The sequence below is a fragment of the Hemibagrus wyckioides genome, linkage group LG11 (assembly GCF_019097595.1).
Source record: "Hemibagrus wyckioides isolate EC202008001 linkage group LG11, SWU_Hwy_1.0, whole genome shotgun sequence".
Lineage (NCBI taxonomy): Eukaryota > Metazoa > Chordata > Actinopteri > Siluriformes > Bagridae > Hemibagrus > Hemibagrus wyckioides.
This window is the reverse complement of record NC_080720.1, coordinates 19,976,058-19,993,590: the sequence shown is the minus strand read 5'-3', so window position 1 is coordinate 19,993,590 and position 17,533 is coordinate 19,976,058. Positions and strand designations below refer to the sequence as shown.

At 39.1% G+C, this 17,533-nt stretch overlaps 1 protein-coding gene across 2 annotated transcripts in view; it reads right to left on the bottom strand.

Annotated features, from left to right (window-relative positions):
• Positions 1-17,533, bottom strand: part of slc12a5a (solute carrier family 12 member 5a) — a 142,906-nt gene that overhangs the window by 80,156 nt on the left and 45,217 nt on the right. The window contains exon 1 of one of the 2 annotated variants that reach the window (XM_058402745.1): positions 15,576-15,891. The exons of the other annotated variant lie outside the window; for it this stretch is intronic. Within the exon in view, the coding sequence (XP_058258728.1) occupies positions 15,576-15,630 (55 nt within the window). The 5' untranslated portion in view covers positions 15,631-15,891. Of the gene's footprint in view, positions 1-15,575; positions 15,892-17,533 lie in introns of those variants that run through there. 2 annotated transcript variants of the gene reach the window in all.

The window sequence follows — 17,533 nt, the reverse complement described above, 5'->3', positions numbered from 1 at the left end:
GGTCAGCGCTATTTTTTGTATCTCTCTTGTCATGTATTGCATTGTCTGTTTGCACTGTGTCTTGTCATGCACGGGTTGCATTAGTTTATGTTTATGTAGCTCTGTGTTTTTATGTAGCACCAGGTTTTATTTCACTTCTTTATTGACTTGATTGACTTGACTTGTAGGCCATCTGTCTGAAGGTTTGATGTGTTGTGCATTCTGAGATGCTTTTTTGCTCGTCACAGTTATCATAGCGCTTCCTAATAGTTAGATCCATTCTGGCCATTCTCCTTTGGTGAGAATACAGTATGTGCTTGAATTTCAGGTGTTCAAAGAGATACAGTCATGACAATCAAACTCTGATCATATAAAAGACATTACTCATGTATCACTCTAATATACAAACAAGTTTTGCTCTCTTTTTCCTATCAATTGTGGCTCCCAATCCTGTAAGGGAAATATCCCCATGACAAAAATGTAAGGGTAAGGTAAATATTCTTTAGAAAAGCCTTGCATCTGCAGCGTGATAGAGTTCCCCTCTTAGTGAGACAAGGACATGTTCTGTAGCAAACATGTAGCAAATCTTGAGGAATTGCTGATGTTATCAGTCAACAGAAGCCTCTACAACACATAGCAGCCTGACTGGTTTATAAGCTGTCATCATATACTGCATTCTTTAGTCACCCATCCAAATCGCATTCATGACAACCTTAACTCCTGATCTTGTTGTATCCAATATCTCCTGTAGCAATCCAGATATTGGATATTCCAAATCTCATTTTCTTGTCCACATGCACTCTTGCCATCATCAGTCGTACATGTCCTGTCAGGAAGAACCATTCTGGCCATTCTCCTTTGACCTCTATCCTCAATAAGTATTTTCCAGCAGTAAAAGTGCTGCTTGGGATATGCTTTTTGCTTTCCATATGATTCTTTGTAAATTTTAAAACTCAGAAATGTATATATTGTATACTTGTAAGTGTATACTTTATAAGAGAGCAGTCAGAGCAGGCTTTGGAACAGTCACTATTGTAGTATGAACTCTATTGTGCATATCTTTAATGCTTCGTTACTGTTGGGATTCTCCACACAGGACAGCACAGATGGTCGACAGTACCATCTGAAACCCTCTGGGGTCGTATCTGATCATTCAGAGGTGAAATAAGTCTGTGTCTTCAACAGCTGGTGAAGAACCTGAATGCTAACTAGACTGTTTAAAGAGCTTAAGGAGTCCTCGCTGAAACTTTTAAGTCCTTTCCAACATGGCAGAAGGACAATTAATGATCATAGTGTAACCATGTGTAAATGACGTGGAACTGTAGAATGCACATAAAAACGCTTGAAGTTGTTTGAATTGCAAGATAGACAGATAGATACATAGACAGACAGACAGACAGACAGACAGACAGACAGACAGACAGACAGACAGACAGATAGATAGATAGATAGATAGATAGATAGATAGATAGACATATATAAAGAGACAGAGAGAGAAAGACTGAACACCCAGTGTGAATTGATAAAAAACAGCAGGTGAGAAGGAATTCAGAGTCACATCTCCATGGTAACTGACTGTGCAGGAAGACAAGTAGACAAAGACTATACCATCACTGCCCAGACGAGTGACACAAACACACACAAACGCACACACACTCAGGGTGAGGTCATGGTGACTTTCCTCTTAACAGCTCAGGCTTAAATACAGCTTCGTTCTCTTTGTTAAGCTGTGTGTGTATACTGCTAACATTTTCTCTTACTTACATTGCATGACACCTCTGTTGACCAGGTGAGAATTCATCAAGTATGTTCGAGGGAAAATTTTCTGTATAACACTGATATTTATTGCAAAGTCTGGCATATGTCACTCATTAATTTGCTGGAAGCTCTCAACATGCACAAGAAGGTATCCAGGGGTTGGTCACTACCTGGTATTTGGGATTTAGAGAACCACCCAGCTCTGATGTTTGAAGCTGTTAATGAAAATGTTGTCTGAGAAAACCATAATGTGGCCTAAGAATATTAAAAAACTGATGGTTCTACATCTTGCACTCAAACATAATGTTCTCATGTATACCCATTTCATAAAAAAAAAAGCTATGCATCTTCAGCATGATAGATTTTCCTCTTTGTCAGTCACGGACATGTCCCCATTTGTAGACCCAATCCTGAAAACCATGTAGCAAACCTTGAGGAATGTCCACTGGGGCTGGTGTTATCTGTCTTAACATCTTCAACAGAAGCCTCTAGCAAATGTAGCAGCCTGGCTGGATCTGATTGGCAGGCATAATTACATGGATCTGCCACATGAATCTGCCACATGAATCTGCCACATGTTGGGGTCAGAAGGAGGCTAGTATTCTCACTGCTCGATAAGTTACATGGCCCACTTACTGTGTCATATATCACTATGTGACTTTTTGGAAGGCCTTGGCACCCATGCAAACAGGGGATTTACCATAGGTAGGAAGGGTGAAGTACAACAAATGCTCATTGCAGCTTTAAAATGCTTTATTAGACTCCTGGGAAATCACAAGGTTATTCAGGGTCCAGATAGACTCCATAAGCCTGTGGCTGAACAAGACAATTATATAACATTCTAGCAAACACCATCTGTGTCCATATCCCATAGTTCACAAATGTTCCTGCCTCTACATATAGTGATATTTAAAGAGACACTATTCACCAGAGACAACAGCATATTATTTTTATTCTAACACTACTCGATTGGTCCAACTCTAGGAAGGCATGCATCAAGACTCTGTTCTGGCACCAAGGTGGTAGAATTAAGTTCCTCAAGATTTCTGAACAGCTGAGGAACTGGCATGTTCAAACAACGACTGAAGACCTACCACTTAAATTAGAAGTACTTAAATTAGCAATTATTTATTTAATTTTTGTTGTCTTGTGTTATTCATACTAAGTAGCTCTCTAGTAGGATTTTAGACTGACCCTGCTTTTAGTCTTTGACATAGTGAACTAGGATGTATTTATGGATAGAGATTCCAAAGTACTAAGTCTGTAAGTCACTCTGGATAAAGATATCTGCAAAATGCCATGAATGTAAATTTGTTGTTATTCTTCTCCTTTTTATTATTATTATTATTAATAAAGCAACTGCAGTTAACCATTTTTACCAAATCGGTCTAGACATTTCAGACATTTTCAATCAGTATAACCAAATGAATGATTTTATCACTGCAAATCTGATATAAAATTTGTCAGAACACTATTAGCCTTCATTGTGTCAAGTATCGTGATACAGGGTGGTGAGAAATGGGTGGGGTTTGAGCCCTCTGCTTGGCAAATAATTCATACCTCTCCACAATAACACTGGGATATAGAGAAAACTGAACTCAAGGGTTTTTTTTATAGTAAAACACTGTATACAACTGCATTGGTTGTATGCAGCCAATAATCAGACTTTTATAAATGGTCCTTCCTTGTATAAAAATTCAGAGCAGTATAAAAATGCACAGGCCCACATTTAGTCACAGATGCCTCTGGTAAAAAGGAATCCTGTAAGTCAGAAGCTGTAGCACCCTAAATTCCCACATGCTTGATAGATCAACTATAGAGTTCAGAATAATTGCTGTTATTACCACAAACCAACAAAATTACACAGTATAGCAAATCTTTACAGGGCTTTTAATTTCTCCCTGTCTGATCCTAATGGGACTCTAAATAAGCACTTTTCAATTCAATCATAACAAATTCAGGATATGTTGTTGTTCTTTTGGGTGTCTGGGGTCACCACAGTGGATAATCCAGTCCGCAAATTTGATTTGGCACAGGTTTTATGCCGGATGCCCGTCCTGACGCAACCCTCCCATTTTATCCGGGCTTGGGACCGGCACTGAGAGTTAATCCCTCAGTGGCTGGGTTGGTTCCCTGCTTGGGAATCAAACCCGGGCTGCAGCAGTGAGAGCACGGGATTCCTGTCACTGGACCACCAGGGGACCATATTTTATACGTCTGTTACATTTTGTTAAAGAAAGGTGCGCTCGCAGTGTATTTTCACTAAGTCTGTAGAAAACAGACTAGGAAAAGTGCCAGTACTAGCTGTAAAACACAAATATGACATATATTCTAAGAGTCTAATCAGGTGATAAAGATTTTCGCATTTTTGTTTAGATTACTTCTAGATATTTTCAATGAAATTACTGTCCCCTCTGCAATATTTCTGAATTCACTGATCATGTCATATTAAACATGTCTCACATCAATGGTAACTATTCCTTTGCTAGATTTTTAAGAGCTTTTGAGCGTGAGCAAAAGCTAGTGATTGTTACTGGTGAAATCAAGTAGTGTTGAGTAGTATTGTAGACATATATGTTAGAGCTGACCTGGCAATGATGTGCTTTAGTCAGATACTGCTGAGAGAATGGAAAGGGATTAGGAGATGTTGTTTGTGTAATCTCTGATCAGAGGGAGCCGGGTGACTGGGTGAGGCGAGGGATCAAGTGACCTTGCAGAACTAAAGGGATTAGTGCACAGTGGAGGCTAGAATGGTTTGATGTTGACACGTCTTCCTCTTTCTCTCTCTCTCTCTCTCTCTCTCTCTCTCTCTCTCACTGTCTCTCTCACACACACACAAACACACACACAGTAAGAGGGAGACAGAACCATCAGGGGTGCTTGTTCTGGAACAATATGGCACTTTAAGTGTCAATGTGACTTTTTTCTCTGTCTATTATAGACAGCAGGGAACATGACACCAGGCCTCGAATTCTTATGACAACAGAGCGAGGGTCTTTTTGATATGGAGGATCATGCTGGTCTGAGCAAATGGCTGAACTATTTAAACCATGTACCAAAACTAACAGGGGGCACAGTGGCTTGGAGGGTAACGTTGCTGCACCACACCTCCAGGGTTCCTGGATTTAATCCTGAGCTCAGGGTATGGTGTTCCATGTTCCTTATGTTCTTCCCATGTCTGTGAGGGTTTCTTTCAGGTTCTCTGCTTTCCTCCCACCAAGAACTTTTGTAGGTCCTGACACCCGGAAAGCCTCCGGGTCCACCATTACCCCAGCCAAGATGAAGTGTTTTCGGAAGCTTTCCTATGTACTCATTTTTCTGGAATCCAACCAAATGTTATAGAAAGTGGAAAGCCTTCACAAGAAGAACAAGTAGAAATGGGCATGATGGCCTGGTGTCTATATAGTGGCCATAAAGTGTATGAATGTGGAAAACCTAATAGTAAAAAAAAGTCTTTCTGTAATTAGAATTCGACAGGATAAAAATATTATCGGTTTGAGCAAACACAAAACTTAAATATGCCTGAATCCCCCTGATAGAACTGATATTTGAGAAACAAATCCTTGGAAAGATATTGATTGTTGTTTTGAGAGGAGGCATTCTGGTTGGAGGTAATATAGTGAAACTTCCAGGTACTTCTCAAAACACATCTCATATTTTTAAGAGATTTCTGTGACTTACAAATCACCACATGATTACTTGCACTTTCGTAAAAGTTAAATTTGTGAACTACACAGAGTTTTTAAATTTTCAACAGCATCCCACTTTCTTTGCATTGCTTGCAAGTTTTAAACCTTGGGAAGTTTTATTATTTCCCAAGGACCTTTAGGGCCAGGCAGTTTAAAATTAGATGACTGCTGTGGGTGTTACAGACTCTGGATGCAGATTTAGCTTGATAGTGTGATCATGTAAGAAATATGAGTAAAAGTCTTCTTTGAGAGAGAGAGAGAGAGAGAGAGAGAGAGAATAATTTTTTTTAGCTTAGTTAGCTAATTACTTACACACACACACACACACACACACACATACACACACACAAACTACTATACAAGCACTAAGATCATGCTGAGATGTGAGTACCAAGAGATTTGTTCCCAGCACAAACAAACAGAAGCCCTCATCCAGCCATCTCCAACAGACTGTTTGTCCTTCTATCTCTGAGACTCTCTGCGTGACGCCTAATGTATACTTTCATATGCCTATATTTAGTAATCTGTCATTTGCATTAGCATCGGCACTAGTTCTGTAATTAGAAAACTGATGCTCCAGACTGGAAGTTTGTGTGTGTGTGTGTGTGTGTGTGTGTGGTTTGATAGAGATTTTGGCAGCGAATGCAAGCAGCCCAGACTTTGATCTTATTCACACTCCTTAGTCCTGCTCAATTACTCTCTACCTGTTTCATTCTGCTCTAGTTTTCTACTCCTTTATTCCAACTTCCTCCTTTGACACACGCATCATATGGCAAATGAGACAATCCACAAATAAGCAGTGGACACACACACACACACACACTAATGTATGGTCCGTGCTTATTTAATCAAACACTTAACTGTATAGGTTGTTAAACACACCAGAGAAATCAACAGTGCTTTTCCAGCAAATTGACTGTATACACAAAGACCACACACAAACTATTGGTGCAGGACTGTGCTCCTAGGGATGCACACACACTCCTATCATTTATCACACATATGGCTCAAGGCACTTTGCCAGAAAGTGGGCAAAAAAAGGAAACAAGAAGGCGCTGACAAAACAACTAGCAAAGCCTGAATAACTGTGTCATGTGAGTACACACAATACAACACAACAGCAACTATTTCAGTATAGTGAGCTCTAAGACATTATGATCTGTCTGTTCTTTCAGATAAACAGAGGAGATACGAGGAGGTGTGTGTGTGTGTGTGTATGTGTGTGTGAGTGCAGTGAGGTTAGCATGCAGGGCCAGAGAAACCTTGCCAACACAGTGTAACCATGGCAATGCATATTGTCTATTTCTGCATTTCAGGGAAGACAAACATGTCTATAGGTTTGTGTTCTTATCCAGAGGCGCAGCTACCACCACACAGCATGTATACAGAATTTTAAATCGTTTGATCATGCCTTAAACTACTCAGAAGTGTTCTTTGTACTTATTGATGGTATCGATTGTTTATGTCTTAGTCCTTGACTTTCTCAGTGTCTACGCATTTATTGTTCACATCACCAGCTCTAATCTTTAGTATTCTCTAAGGCAAGGATTCTCAAACATCTTGTAGCCAGAGATCTCTTTGACTGCAAAATAGACTCCACAGACCGCCTCAGTACAGATATTTATTTTATGAATATTATAATAAATGATACAATATGGTATCATCTCAGGGAGTTTTTCTTCGCTACCACTGCCTCTGGCTTGCTCATTAGGAAAAAAATTGAAACTGTATATATTTTAGATTCTGAATTTGTATATTCTTGTAAAGCTGCTTCGCGACAATGTCTATTGTTAAACCTGCTATACAAAAAAATTGAATTGTATTGCGTGATCTATCCCTGAACTTTCCACCAACAGAAAACTTTCGATCCAAGTTGTCATTATTTATCAGCCTACTTATTTTAAAGTTTTTGAGGCTTATTCAAAAATATTCAAGGTTATAAGATGCTCAAAAATTCAATTCATACAGGAAATAAATTATAAATTATATATCTTTATATTTAAATTCATCCATAATGAGCAAGTGAAAAACTTCCTGAGAAGACATGGGGAAAAAACCTTAAGAAGAGCCAGACTTAAAAAGGAGGGAACTTGTTCTCATCTGGGTGATACCGGAGAGTTTTCTTCTCTAACTGTGTTCTATATGGTCAAATAGCACAATAATGTAACCAGGAAATTCCTTCTAAACATGAAGTCTTTCCTGTGGAAGTTAGCACCTGTTCACTGATAGAGAGTTGAATACAAAACCACTCGTGGTAATTGCAGTCCAAAGCCTGCTTCATGGTTTTTAAGTGGTACCATCCACACCAATCCCATGTATCTCTAGGCTGTTCACTCCAATAATGGTGAGATTTTCTCAACTGTAATTACATTTAAAAAAAATCACAGACTATGCTAGCTACGCTTTAAGGACCTCAGTTTGAGAACCACAGCTTTGATGCACTTTCAAATGTCTGTACACTCTGCATGATCTGAAAAAGAGGATCTGCCAAACTGTGAAATGTAAACATCAGTGTGAATGTTTAGAGATCACACATGGGATGGAAAAAGAAGCAGTAAACAGAATTCTATAGTGGAAAGTTACACGTCCCATTCTTGCCAATTCATTATTAATAATAAAGTGTTTCAAATAGAGATGAATTTTAACTCAAGTTTCTGAGCTGTGTCCCGAGTGTCCTGCACATCCATCATGAGCTCAGTATCAGCTGCAGGCTCGTGGCTAATGAGCTGCTCAATCTATATGTGCAACAATACTGAGTTGATGAGTGACAGCATATTTTTCAAAAAACGTTTCCATCATTTATATAAAACAATTGGCAAAGATAGATCGATAGTTAGATATGCAGACAGTCAGACAGATAGATAGATGGACAGATGGACAGACAGACAGACAGACAGACAGACAGACATATAGATAGACAGACAGATAGATAGATAGATAGATAGATAGATAGATAGATAGATAGATAGATAGATAGATAGATAGATAGATAGATAGATAGATAGTGCTTTGATAGGTGGAAAGTTACTGTGCTAGGGAAAGAGAAGAAACAGGGAATGAGTGGAAGATGTGGGTGTTCTCTGTGTAACCATCAGAAAGAAGCTCACTGCTGCATAATTACACTAAATGCTGTCTCCATGTTACACAACTGTGCTGTGCTAACTCCTTATTCCTCTCTTCTGATAATGACAGAGAGAACCGCAGCAGAAGCCTGAGGGACTGATAAAGCTTCTGAATTTCCTGAGCAGACAGAAACACAAAGTTATTGAACATGTTCTTCACTAAAAGTGAGCTAAAATATCAGACGCTGGTCCAGGATGTTTGCAAACTAGCATCCATTTCTGCAATAGAGCACTCGGAGTTAAGACTACACTACTGACAATCTGGCTGTTAATGGCTGACAAATCCCACAATCCATCACGTCATGGTCAGAGTTGAACAAGTTGTAAATTCATTAGCTAGACCACAAGGCAAGAAAAACCTCCAGTACACTCACCAGTTTCATAATTTAGCTGCCCTAATATAAAAGTGCTAATGCAAAAAATGTACAAATACTGTGTATTGTTCATTCAATTCTTCTTGCAAAGTTCCTTATGTACAGCAGCACATCATGTTTTCAGCCACAACAAAAAGTCAGCAAGTTGCTCATGAACATTTTGGCTGTGAAATGTTGTGTTTGTGAGATATTTGACTCAGTCTAACACCTTAATTTGATCTAAATTCTGTATGTTTAATCACACAGCAGGATAGTTACTGTTCGTGATATACGAGCTTCATGTTGGATCCAAAACACTTAAGCTTAAGTGTGCATGATGAATGCGGCGTCCAAAGCAGATTTCCAATTTATCATTTTCCTGCCTACAATCACTAAAAGCCAGCAGAAACACCCTCTCACCCTCTGTGTAATTGTATCTGGTGAACTAGGTATAGTCTTCCTAACTACCACATTTACACAATGGCTTCAAATCAACATGACATTTACTGTACTCTTAAAATAATTTATAGCAGTATTGACTTTCGATCAGTTCATATACAGACACAGACACAGTACCTGGTTAAATCTACTACTAAACACTGAACAAACTAATCACTGTTATGAGAAGAAAAATCAACAACATTAGAGTTGCCACTAATCTTAGTCAGGTAGCTTATTGCTAATGCTATTCACTGTTGTGCACTGGTTAGCTTGTTGCTAAGCTGCATGCTGTGGTCTGCTGCTGTTGCTGTGGAAGTATAGCACTTTCAGTCGATAGATAGATAGATAGATAGATAGATAGATAGATAGATAGATAGATAGATAGATAGATAGATAGATAGATAGATAGATGTACTACAGTGCAGTTAAAGTAGCTTTTTATGAGCTTTACATGATCGGAACAAAGCGAACAAAAGACTCACCTTTATGGAAGTGTTCATGTTTTTTTTGTATGTTGAATGTGCCAAAAGTGGTAAATTATGTTATTACAGCTTGTAAATTACCACCTGCAAGGCACCATGAACACAGCAATTTCATACCACTATTCTTTTCCATTCTTCAAGTTTAGAATAGTTTAGAATGAACCCTTCCTAGTGCAGGTGACCCTACCCCTCCACCTCTTCCTCTCTCTAGACCCCCTCCTGTCCATCTATCTATCCATCGTTTTCTGGAGTGCTTATTCCACACAGCATCACTGGGAGACTATCCCAGGGGACTCTGAACACAAGCTAAGGAACACCCTGGATGTAGTTTGAACAGAGCACAGAGCACTTACAGAGCACACACTTATTCTTAAACACACACACACACTCACATATAATGGACAATATAGAGACATCAATAAACCTACAGTGCATGTCTTTGAACTGGGGGAGAAAACTGGGGTACCCAGAGGAAACCCCTGAAGCATGGGGAGAACTTGGAAAATCCACACATACAGTACAGCGGCAGGAATCAAACCCCCAACCTCAGATGTGCTCAACTTCATTTTATATTACAGCAAATTAGTACACGAAGTGCATTTATATGAACAAATCTTTATAGCAAAGTACAACCTCATTTTTTATACAAACATAATTTTAACACAAAATGGCTCCGAGGTTCTGAGAAGATCATCCATGCAAGCTAATTCATCTGCCTAGAAAACAGCATTTGATCGTTCTCAGCTGTAGTGAGATGTGGAAGCAGAAGCTCGCACTAGTCACAGCTGCGTCATACTAATATTGAGCATGTTTGTGACCACTTTAGTCACGTCCTGTCTCCTCAACCGGTCGTCAGTCTCACTGAAGTATCCTTCGCTGCATTTACCTTTCTCTAACCACCTCTTACAAGCCTCCTCCACCTACACACACACACACACACACACACACACACACAAAGAGATCTTACACAGTGGCTGCTTGATTGCGACAGCAGTCTCTGTGGTGATAGTACTTTATCACACAGACTCTCTCTCTCTCTTTCTGTCTCTCTCTTTCACCCTCTGCTTTCTCTTCTCTCTCTCTCTCTCTTTTTGTCTCTCTCTTTCACCCTCTGCTTTCTCTTCTCTCTCTCTGTCTCTCTCTCTCTCTCTCTCTCTCTCTCACACACACACACACACACAAACATTCCTACTTTTAACGATCCAGTTTGTTAAGTACATATAAAAATACTCGAGGACTAATCCAACTAGAGAACATTTTTCCTTCCCTTTACACTTGATATTATTCCAGGAAACAGAATATATTCTTTGGTGTTATTACACCAAGTCTCTGGATGCATTTGGATGAACATATAAAAAGACTGAACATATGAAAAGACTGAACATATAAAAAGACATTTTCTGACTGCACACACGGTAGTGAGAGATTGAAAAAGAGAGGTGCAGCCAAAATGCAGCCTTCTGAAACATTTGTCTTTTGAGTAATTACAGGCCTCCTCCACTGAGCCACTTCAGAATGAAACGTGTGAATAGGCCTCTTTGTACCTTGTTTTTTTATGACAAAAGGTTGACATAATTAACTTGAAATTAATGTCATATATATTCTCTTTAATATAGAACCTATGATCTTTTAATTAGAGTAACCCATTTTTTTCTTTCTTCTCTAGCCAATTAACCAGTGCTATAATTGGATATGGTCATACACATGTAACTGTGTGTGTGTATGTGTGTGTGTGTGTGTGTGTGTGTGTGTGTGTGTGTAAAACAAGAAGACGTTAATCCTGACCGGAGCTTGGGTGACTGAAAGCAGGCACAGCAGTGTTACCATTTCAGATAATCAGATCTCATTAATCACAACTATACTCTGCCAGGCTGTGTGTGTGTGTGTGTGAGGATGTGTGTTTATGTGTAAACAGGTGTCCAGTTCCTCTTTGGCTAACCCTGGGTGACCAATTCATTATTTACTTAGACCGATTTTCATGACGATTCATTAGACAAAGTGCCACATGGATTTAAATCTAGGACATTTTAACAGGTGGCAAATAAATATATTGAGTTTTTTGTTTTTTTTAGAGTGAATACTCCATCTTATGGTTTCTCTCTCTCTCTCTCTCTCTCTCTTATCACACACACACACAAACTTTCTTTCTCATGTAGTACTTTGACATGTAAGGCGTTTTATATATGAAATATAATAAAAACCGTCTACAATGGAAATGACTCCTGTTTAAGTGTGCACTCAGCTGAAACTACATCACTAATGACTTTTTTCTGGTAGGAGACTGGATTGATGAGAGAGAGAGAGACAGACAGACAGACAGAAAGAGAGAGGGAGAGACACAGATACAGAGAGAGAAAGAGCGAGAGAATGGTGATTGGTGATAAAAGGGAGGAAAGTGGTCTGGAGAGATAAAATGAAGAGGTTCTTCAAGTAGCACAACACATAAACAGTTCATATACTCCTAGGAAAAAAAGATCCCTCAAGGGTTTAGACTAAACAAGTACTAGATGGTACTTTTCCTTGTTGCTGTGGTGATACCCTGTGAGCAGAAATATAGTGAGTGAGTTATGGCAGCATAAGGTACATTTTCTTAGTTTTTAAAGTACACTATTAGAAGCAAAGGTTAATGAGGGGTTCTATATAATACTATTTATATAAGTTCTTTACTTATCTATAAAAAAACCCTTTTAGAACAAAGAGTTCTTTTAGCTACACTTTGCTTTATGCATGGATTTACAATCGTCTTTTATGATGCTCACCTGCAATAGAATTTTTGCATCCAGTATATTGCATCCAATATTTTTGCATGATTATTATTCCTTTGATTCTAACAAGAAATAACTCAACAAATTATTTTCATATAACGTAATGTCATAGCCTTCGTTTCATGTCCCTTCTCGACAAACATGGCCGCCATGGACTCCACCTCCTAGCAACCACCAGCACTCCCTCACTCGGTCACCAGACTTTTAATTACGTTCCTGTGTTTCTCATTAAGCATGTTTGTTTCTCACTCTTTTTAAGCTCCCTGGTTTCAGCTGCTTGTTACGTGGTGTATGCTCAATTCCATAAGTCTGTGACATTACTAAAGCAAATTGTTTCTCACAGTGTTTTTTCTGGTTTTTGACTCTTGTTATGTGATTCATGATCCTGATTAGCTCTGATATTCCTGCGATATTTCTTGTTGAATTTTGCCGTTTGACTGATGTTTCTACTGCTGATTTGAATTATATGCCATGCCAGTATTTGTATGTTCCAATATTTTTGGCATATTCCTAATTTTGTGAATGTTCCAATACTTTTGATTAGCCCTGTTTTTGTGATTGCCCCTATGACTGCCCTGTGACTTTTATCATTAAAGCTCCACACCCTGTGTTTCCATCCAACCCCTTTGAGTGACAATAATGAACGAACGAACGAATGAAAAAACGCATAAAAGGTTCTATATAGAACCTTTTCACAGACTACAAAGGACTCTGTAATGTTCTTTTGATTGAAGCCTTAAAAAGGGGTTCTGTATAATAGAACTTTCTAGAAAGAGCTTTGCATTTTTGCATTTAAAGTACCAGGTAAAAGATGCATGGCAGGTGTATGGGCTTCTCATCAGCTTTTGCCAAAATGTCTTAGGGAGTATTTTCCTTGCTGCTGGCTTGCTCAATTTGGGTATGTATAAATAAATATTTGAAACTTTATAATTTTTATTTTTTGAACTTGTATATTCTTATAAAGCTGCTTTGTGTTAATGTCCATTGTTAAAAGTGCTATACAAATAAAAATTAAATCAAACTGAATTGAATAGTCTATCACAGGGCACAATGCATAAACATCCACATAATTATTCATGACTAGAGGTAATTAAGAGTCACAAATCGAATTGTCTGCATTTAGGAGGAAATCATAAAACCACTTGTACAGTTAAACATGAAACATGATATGATTCTATCAGTTTAATTAGGAATAAAACAAATACAGGATGCATGTGGAATCTGTAGATGTTCCTTCCTTTGAGCTACCCAGCCCCTTTTACCATTTCACTGATATGAGGGGTTTCATCTCATGGTTTACAGAAAGCCACTCAAATTTATGGTATTCTACTGACTCTAGTAAGGAGAAAGAAGTCCAGGTTTTTCAAAAGAAGCCATAAGAGAAAAAAATTAGTGATGTGTAAAAATTGCAGAAATGACCAACACCCAAAGAGGAGAGTTTATATCAGACCACTTCATATGTGCCTGTAGTTTTCTCCCAATAATTAAAGTAACGCCATGATTATATAAATAATGATAAATAAAAACAACTACAACCCCCTGAAGAGCAAGTTTAAATCAGACCTCCTTTCAGATGAAAGGAAAGAAGGCTTCTTATTTTTTCCCCTGTTGAGTGAACAGCCGACTCTTCTCTCGATAATGAACAAAATGGAATAATCAGTTGGCATCTCATGAATACGCTAACAGAAAGGATGCTGAATGCATCTGGAGATGAACGCCTGTCATTGTGTCAGGGTGAGATAGTAAGACTCTCGGCCAAATCTCCTGATAAAGTCACTCAGGCTGTAATGAAGACGACAAATCAGCACCATGGACAGCGGCACACTTTCATACCATAGAGAGGAAGAAAGTGTGTGCAGAAGAAAAAGCAGCCTTTAAGTTGGAGTTTGTGGATGTAGGATAAGGAGCTAACACTGAAACTAACAGATCAGAAGAGGGAAAAAAAAACAAGCAGAGAAGAATTGTAATGTTGTGGATTAAGACAGTGCTTTGTAGTCACAGTTCAATATGTATAACAGGGTCAATATGTATAAGCTGGAAATAACCTGTTATTTGCTTCTGCAGTTTTACTCTCTCATCCTAATTTTAAATGTATGTACACATCATATTTACATACACCACTGAAACTACCATGTCAAAGATATGTACACACACACACACACAGATCTTATGTAATTTGATTTGCTCCACATAAAAGGGGGTGTGATTAATTGGTGTGAGATAGCTTCAGTATCATGTGCTTTACACAGCTCTCCTGCGATCCAATAAAACGTGCAGTAATTTAGAGAGAGATAAACACTCATGAATATTAACGTATATTCCATAACGTTGAAATTTGCTGAAGGTTAAGGAAGTGCCCGGACTTGTTTTTTCTCCATTAGCCTTAGGTCAGTGCTATTAACACTACTGTACTACTCTGCCTGAGCTATTTGTGGAACGCTCGCTGCACTTAGGGGATGAGATTTTGCAAAAGGTTGAGTGACAGCACTCTGTAGAACCTGCAGCTTGGCCAAAGATAGAAGACCACACCGGGCACACGAGCTACTTTACGGATGGTACCGGAAGCTCAGGAAGCTTGACGCTGTCCATGGTTGCTTTGTGAAGTGTGTCATGAGTGAGCACTAGGGCATCACACATAAACAAAAGACCCGATTACTATTCTAGTCACGGCACGCATGCAGTAAAAGGGGAGAGAGGATACGATGCAGGCAGCAACAGCAGAACACACCCCTCCTTCTCTCTCTCTCTCTCTCTCTCTCTCTCTCTCACTCTTTTAGTGCTTCACTTCCTCCTCCTCATCCCTCCATTCCTGTGTATGATCTGTACATTAAACCATGACAGCATCACTGTTTTTCTGTGTACAGCATGTGACTGTTTGTATACGGTATGAATGTGCACACACTGCTTGTTGGAGTCTACATAAATGCTTATGGTTGTGTGTGTGTGTGTGTGTGTGTGTGAGAGAGAGAGAGATTCCACCACTCACCCTGGCTGTTTGCTCCCCCCTCTCCCTCCTCACACTCGGTGAGGTTGTTGAGCATCGTGGCTCTCAGCTTCTCCTCGTTTCCCTGGTCCCTAGAGTTCCCTCCAAAGTGTCCCCCACCAGTGGAAAAAAATCACGCACTCCCACCCGAACACAGGGACAGAAGAGAGAGAAAGACGGACAGAGTCGTCTCCTGTCCTTCTTTCTTTCCCTGCCGGGGGTGAGAGGAAGCAGGAGCAGCACGATAGAAAAAAGAGAGCGCGCTTTTTCTCTCTACGCTGTTTCTCTTCTTGCCGTCGTCCCCCTTCTCTCACTCTCTCTCTCTCTCTCTCTCTTCAGGAGGAGGAGGATATCATAGAGAGCAAGAGCTGCAGGAGTTGGATGATGGAACGCTCTCTCTCGCTCACCCGCTCACACATACAAAGCTGGACGTAGGCATGCTCTTTCACGTTCACTGAGACTATGATCAGAGATCACTGTGGTCAGTGCTACTGAGGATTAACGTGATTACTCCCTGGGCTTCACCACAGTGTTCACTCTCTTCAGAAACTGAACAAGAGAGAGAGAGAGAAAGAGAGAGAGAGAGAGAGAGAGAGAGAGAAAGAGAGAGAGAGAGAGAGAGAGAGAGGATGGTGATTGGAGCATGAAAGAGGGAGGAGAGAGGTCTGGAGAGATGCAGTAGACAGGTTCTTCATCTCTTCTCATCTGATGAAGGTGATATGCATAAAACCTTATTATCCTCCCTCTCTCTCTCTCTCTCTCTCTCTCTCTCTCTATCGTTCCTTCTCTTTTTCCCTCTTCTGACTGTCTACATGCTCCTTGGTCATACTGCTTTTCATTTTGTATTTGCAGTTTTGTACTTGAAGAATACAAGATGTGATCTTTATTCTAATGCAAAGGTAGGAGGAAGAATCACAACCGTTCATATGAATATATTAAAAGAGACTTCACTACTCCACCTACAAGAGACATTAGAACCACTGTAGAACCACACACACACACACACACACACATTCTCTCTCCCTATCTATTTCTCCTCATTTCTGAATATCTGTTAAGACTTCCCAGAAGAAAATCCCAGAAGAAGCCAAACTACTGGTGTGTGTGTTTCTGTGCATGTATGTTTGTATATACATGTAAGCATGGTTTTATATCTTTGTGGGGATGAAATGTTTACATGAGGATAGGAATATCTGACAGTTTTGACATTGTGGTGACATTAAGCCAGTCTTTCTTTCTTTCTTTCTTTCTTTCTTTCTTTCTTTCTTTTTAATTTTACAATAAAAAGGTGTGTTTTAAATGCTCTTCATATGTGTTTGTGTGTGTGTGTGGGGGGGGCAGCTAGAGAGCAAGAGAGAATGGCATTAGGGCTGAGATTGAGGACATTATAAAACAAACCTTTGTGTTAATCTCATGAATCCAGCAATGTCATCACTGCTGCCGTGGCAACCAAAGTCATTAATCTGCTGTGCTCAGAAAATGACAGGTCGCCATATGAAGCATATTTAATTTAAAAAAAAAAAAAAAAAAATATATATATATATATATATATATATATATATATATATATATATATATATATATATAAAGATATATTTGAGTATCTGTGGAGAATTATTTCTATGCAAAAAGTAGTTAGCAAAGTGTCATGAAACGTAAATTAAATATCTACACCTTGGGATGACTGTAAGCATTGAAGACAATATTTTGTAGATTAACTATTTAAGGCCTGAACATATCTAGGATAGAAGACCATTTAACCATTTTAGTAGGATTAGTTCAGAAGTTTTATTTCAGTAGAGTTTGTTTCAGTAGGGGTAGTTCTGTAGGATTTGATTAGAAATGTTGGTTCAGTAAGATTAGTTCAGTAGGGTTAGTTTAGAATCTTAGTTAGTTCAAGGGTTAGTTGGATCAGGTTAGTAGTGTTGGTTTATCAATAGAGTTAATTCAGTGGGGTTGGT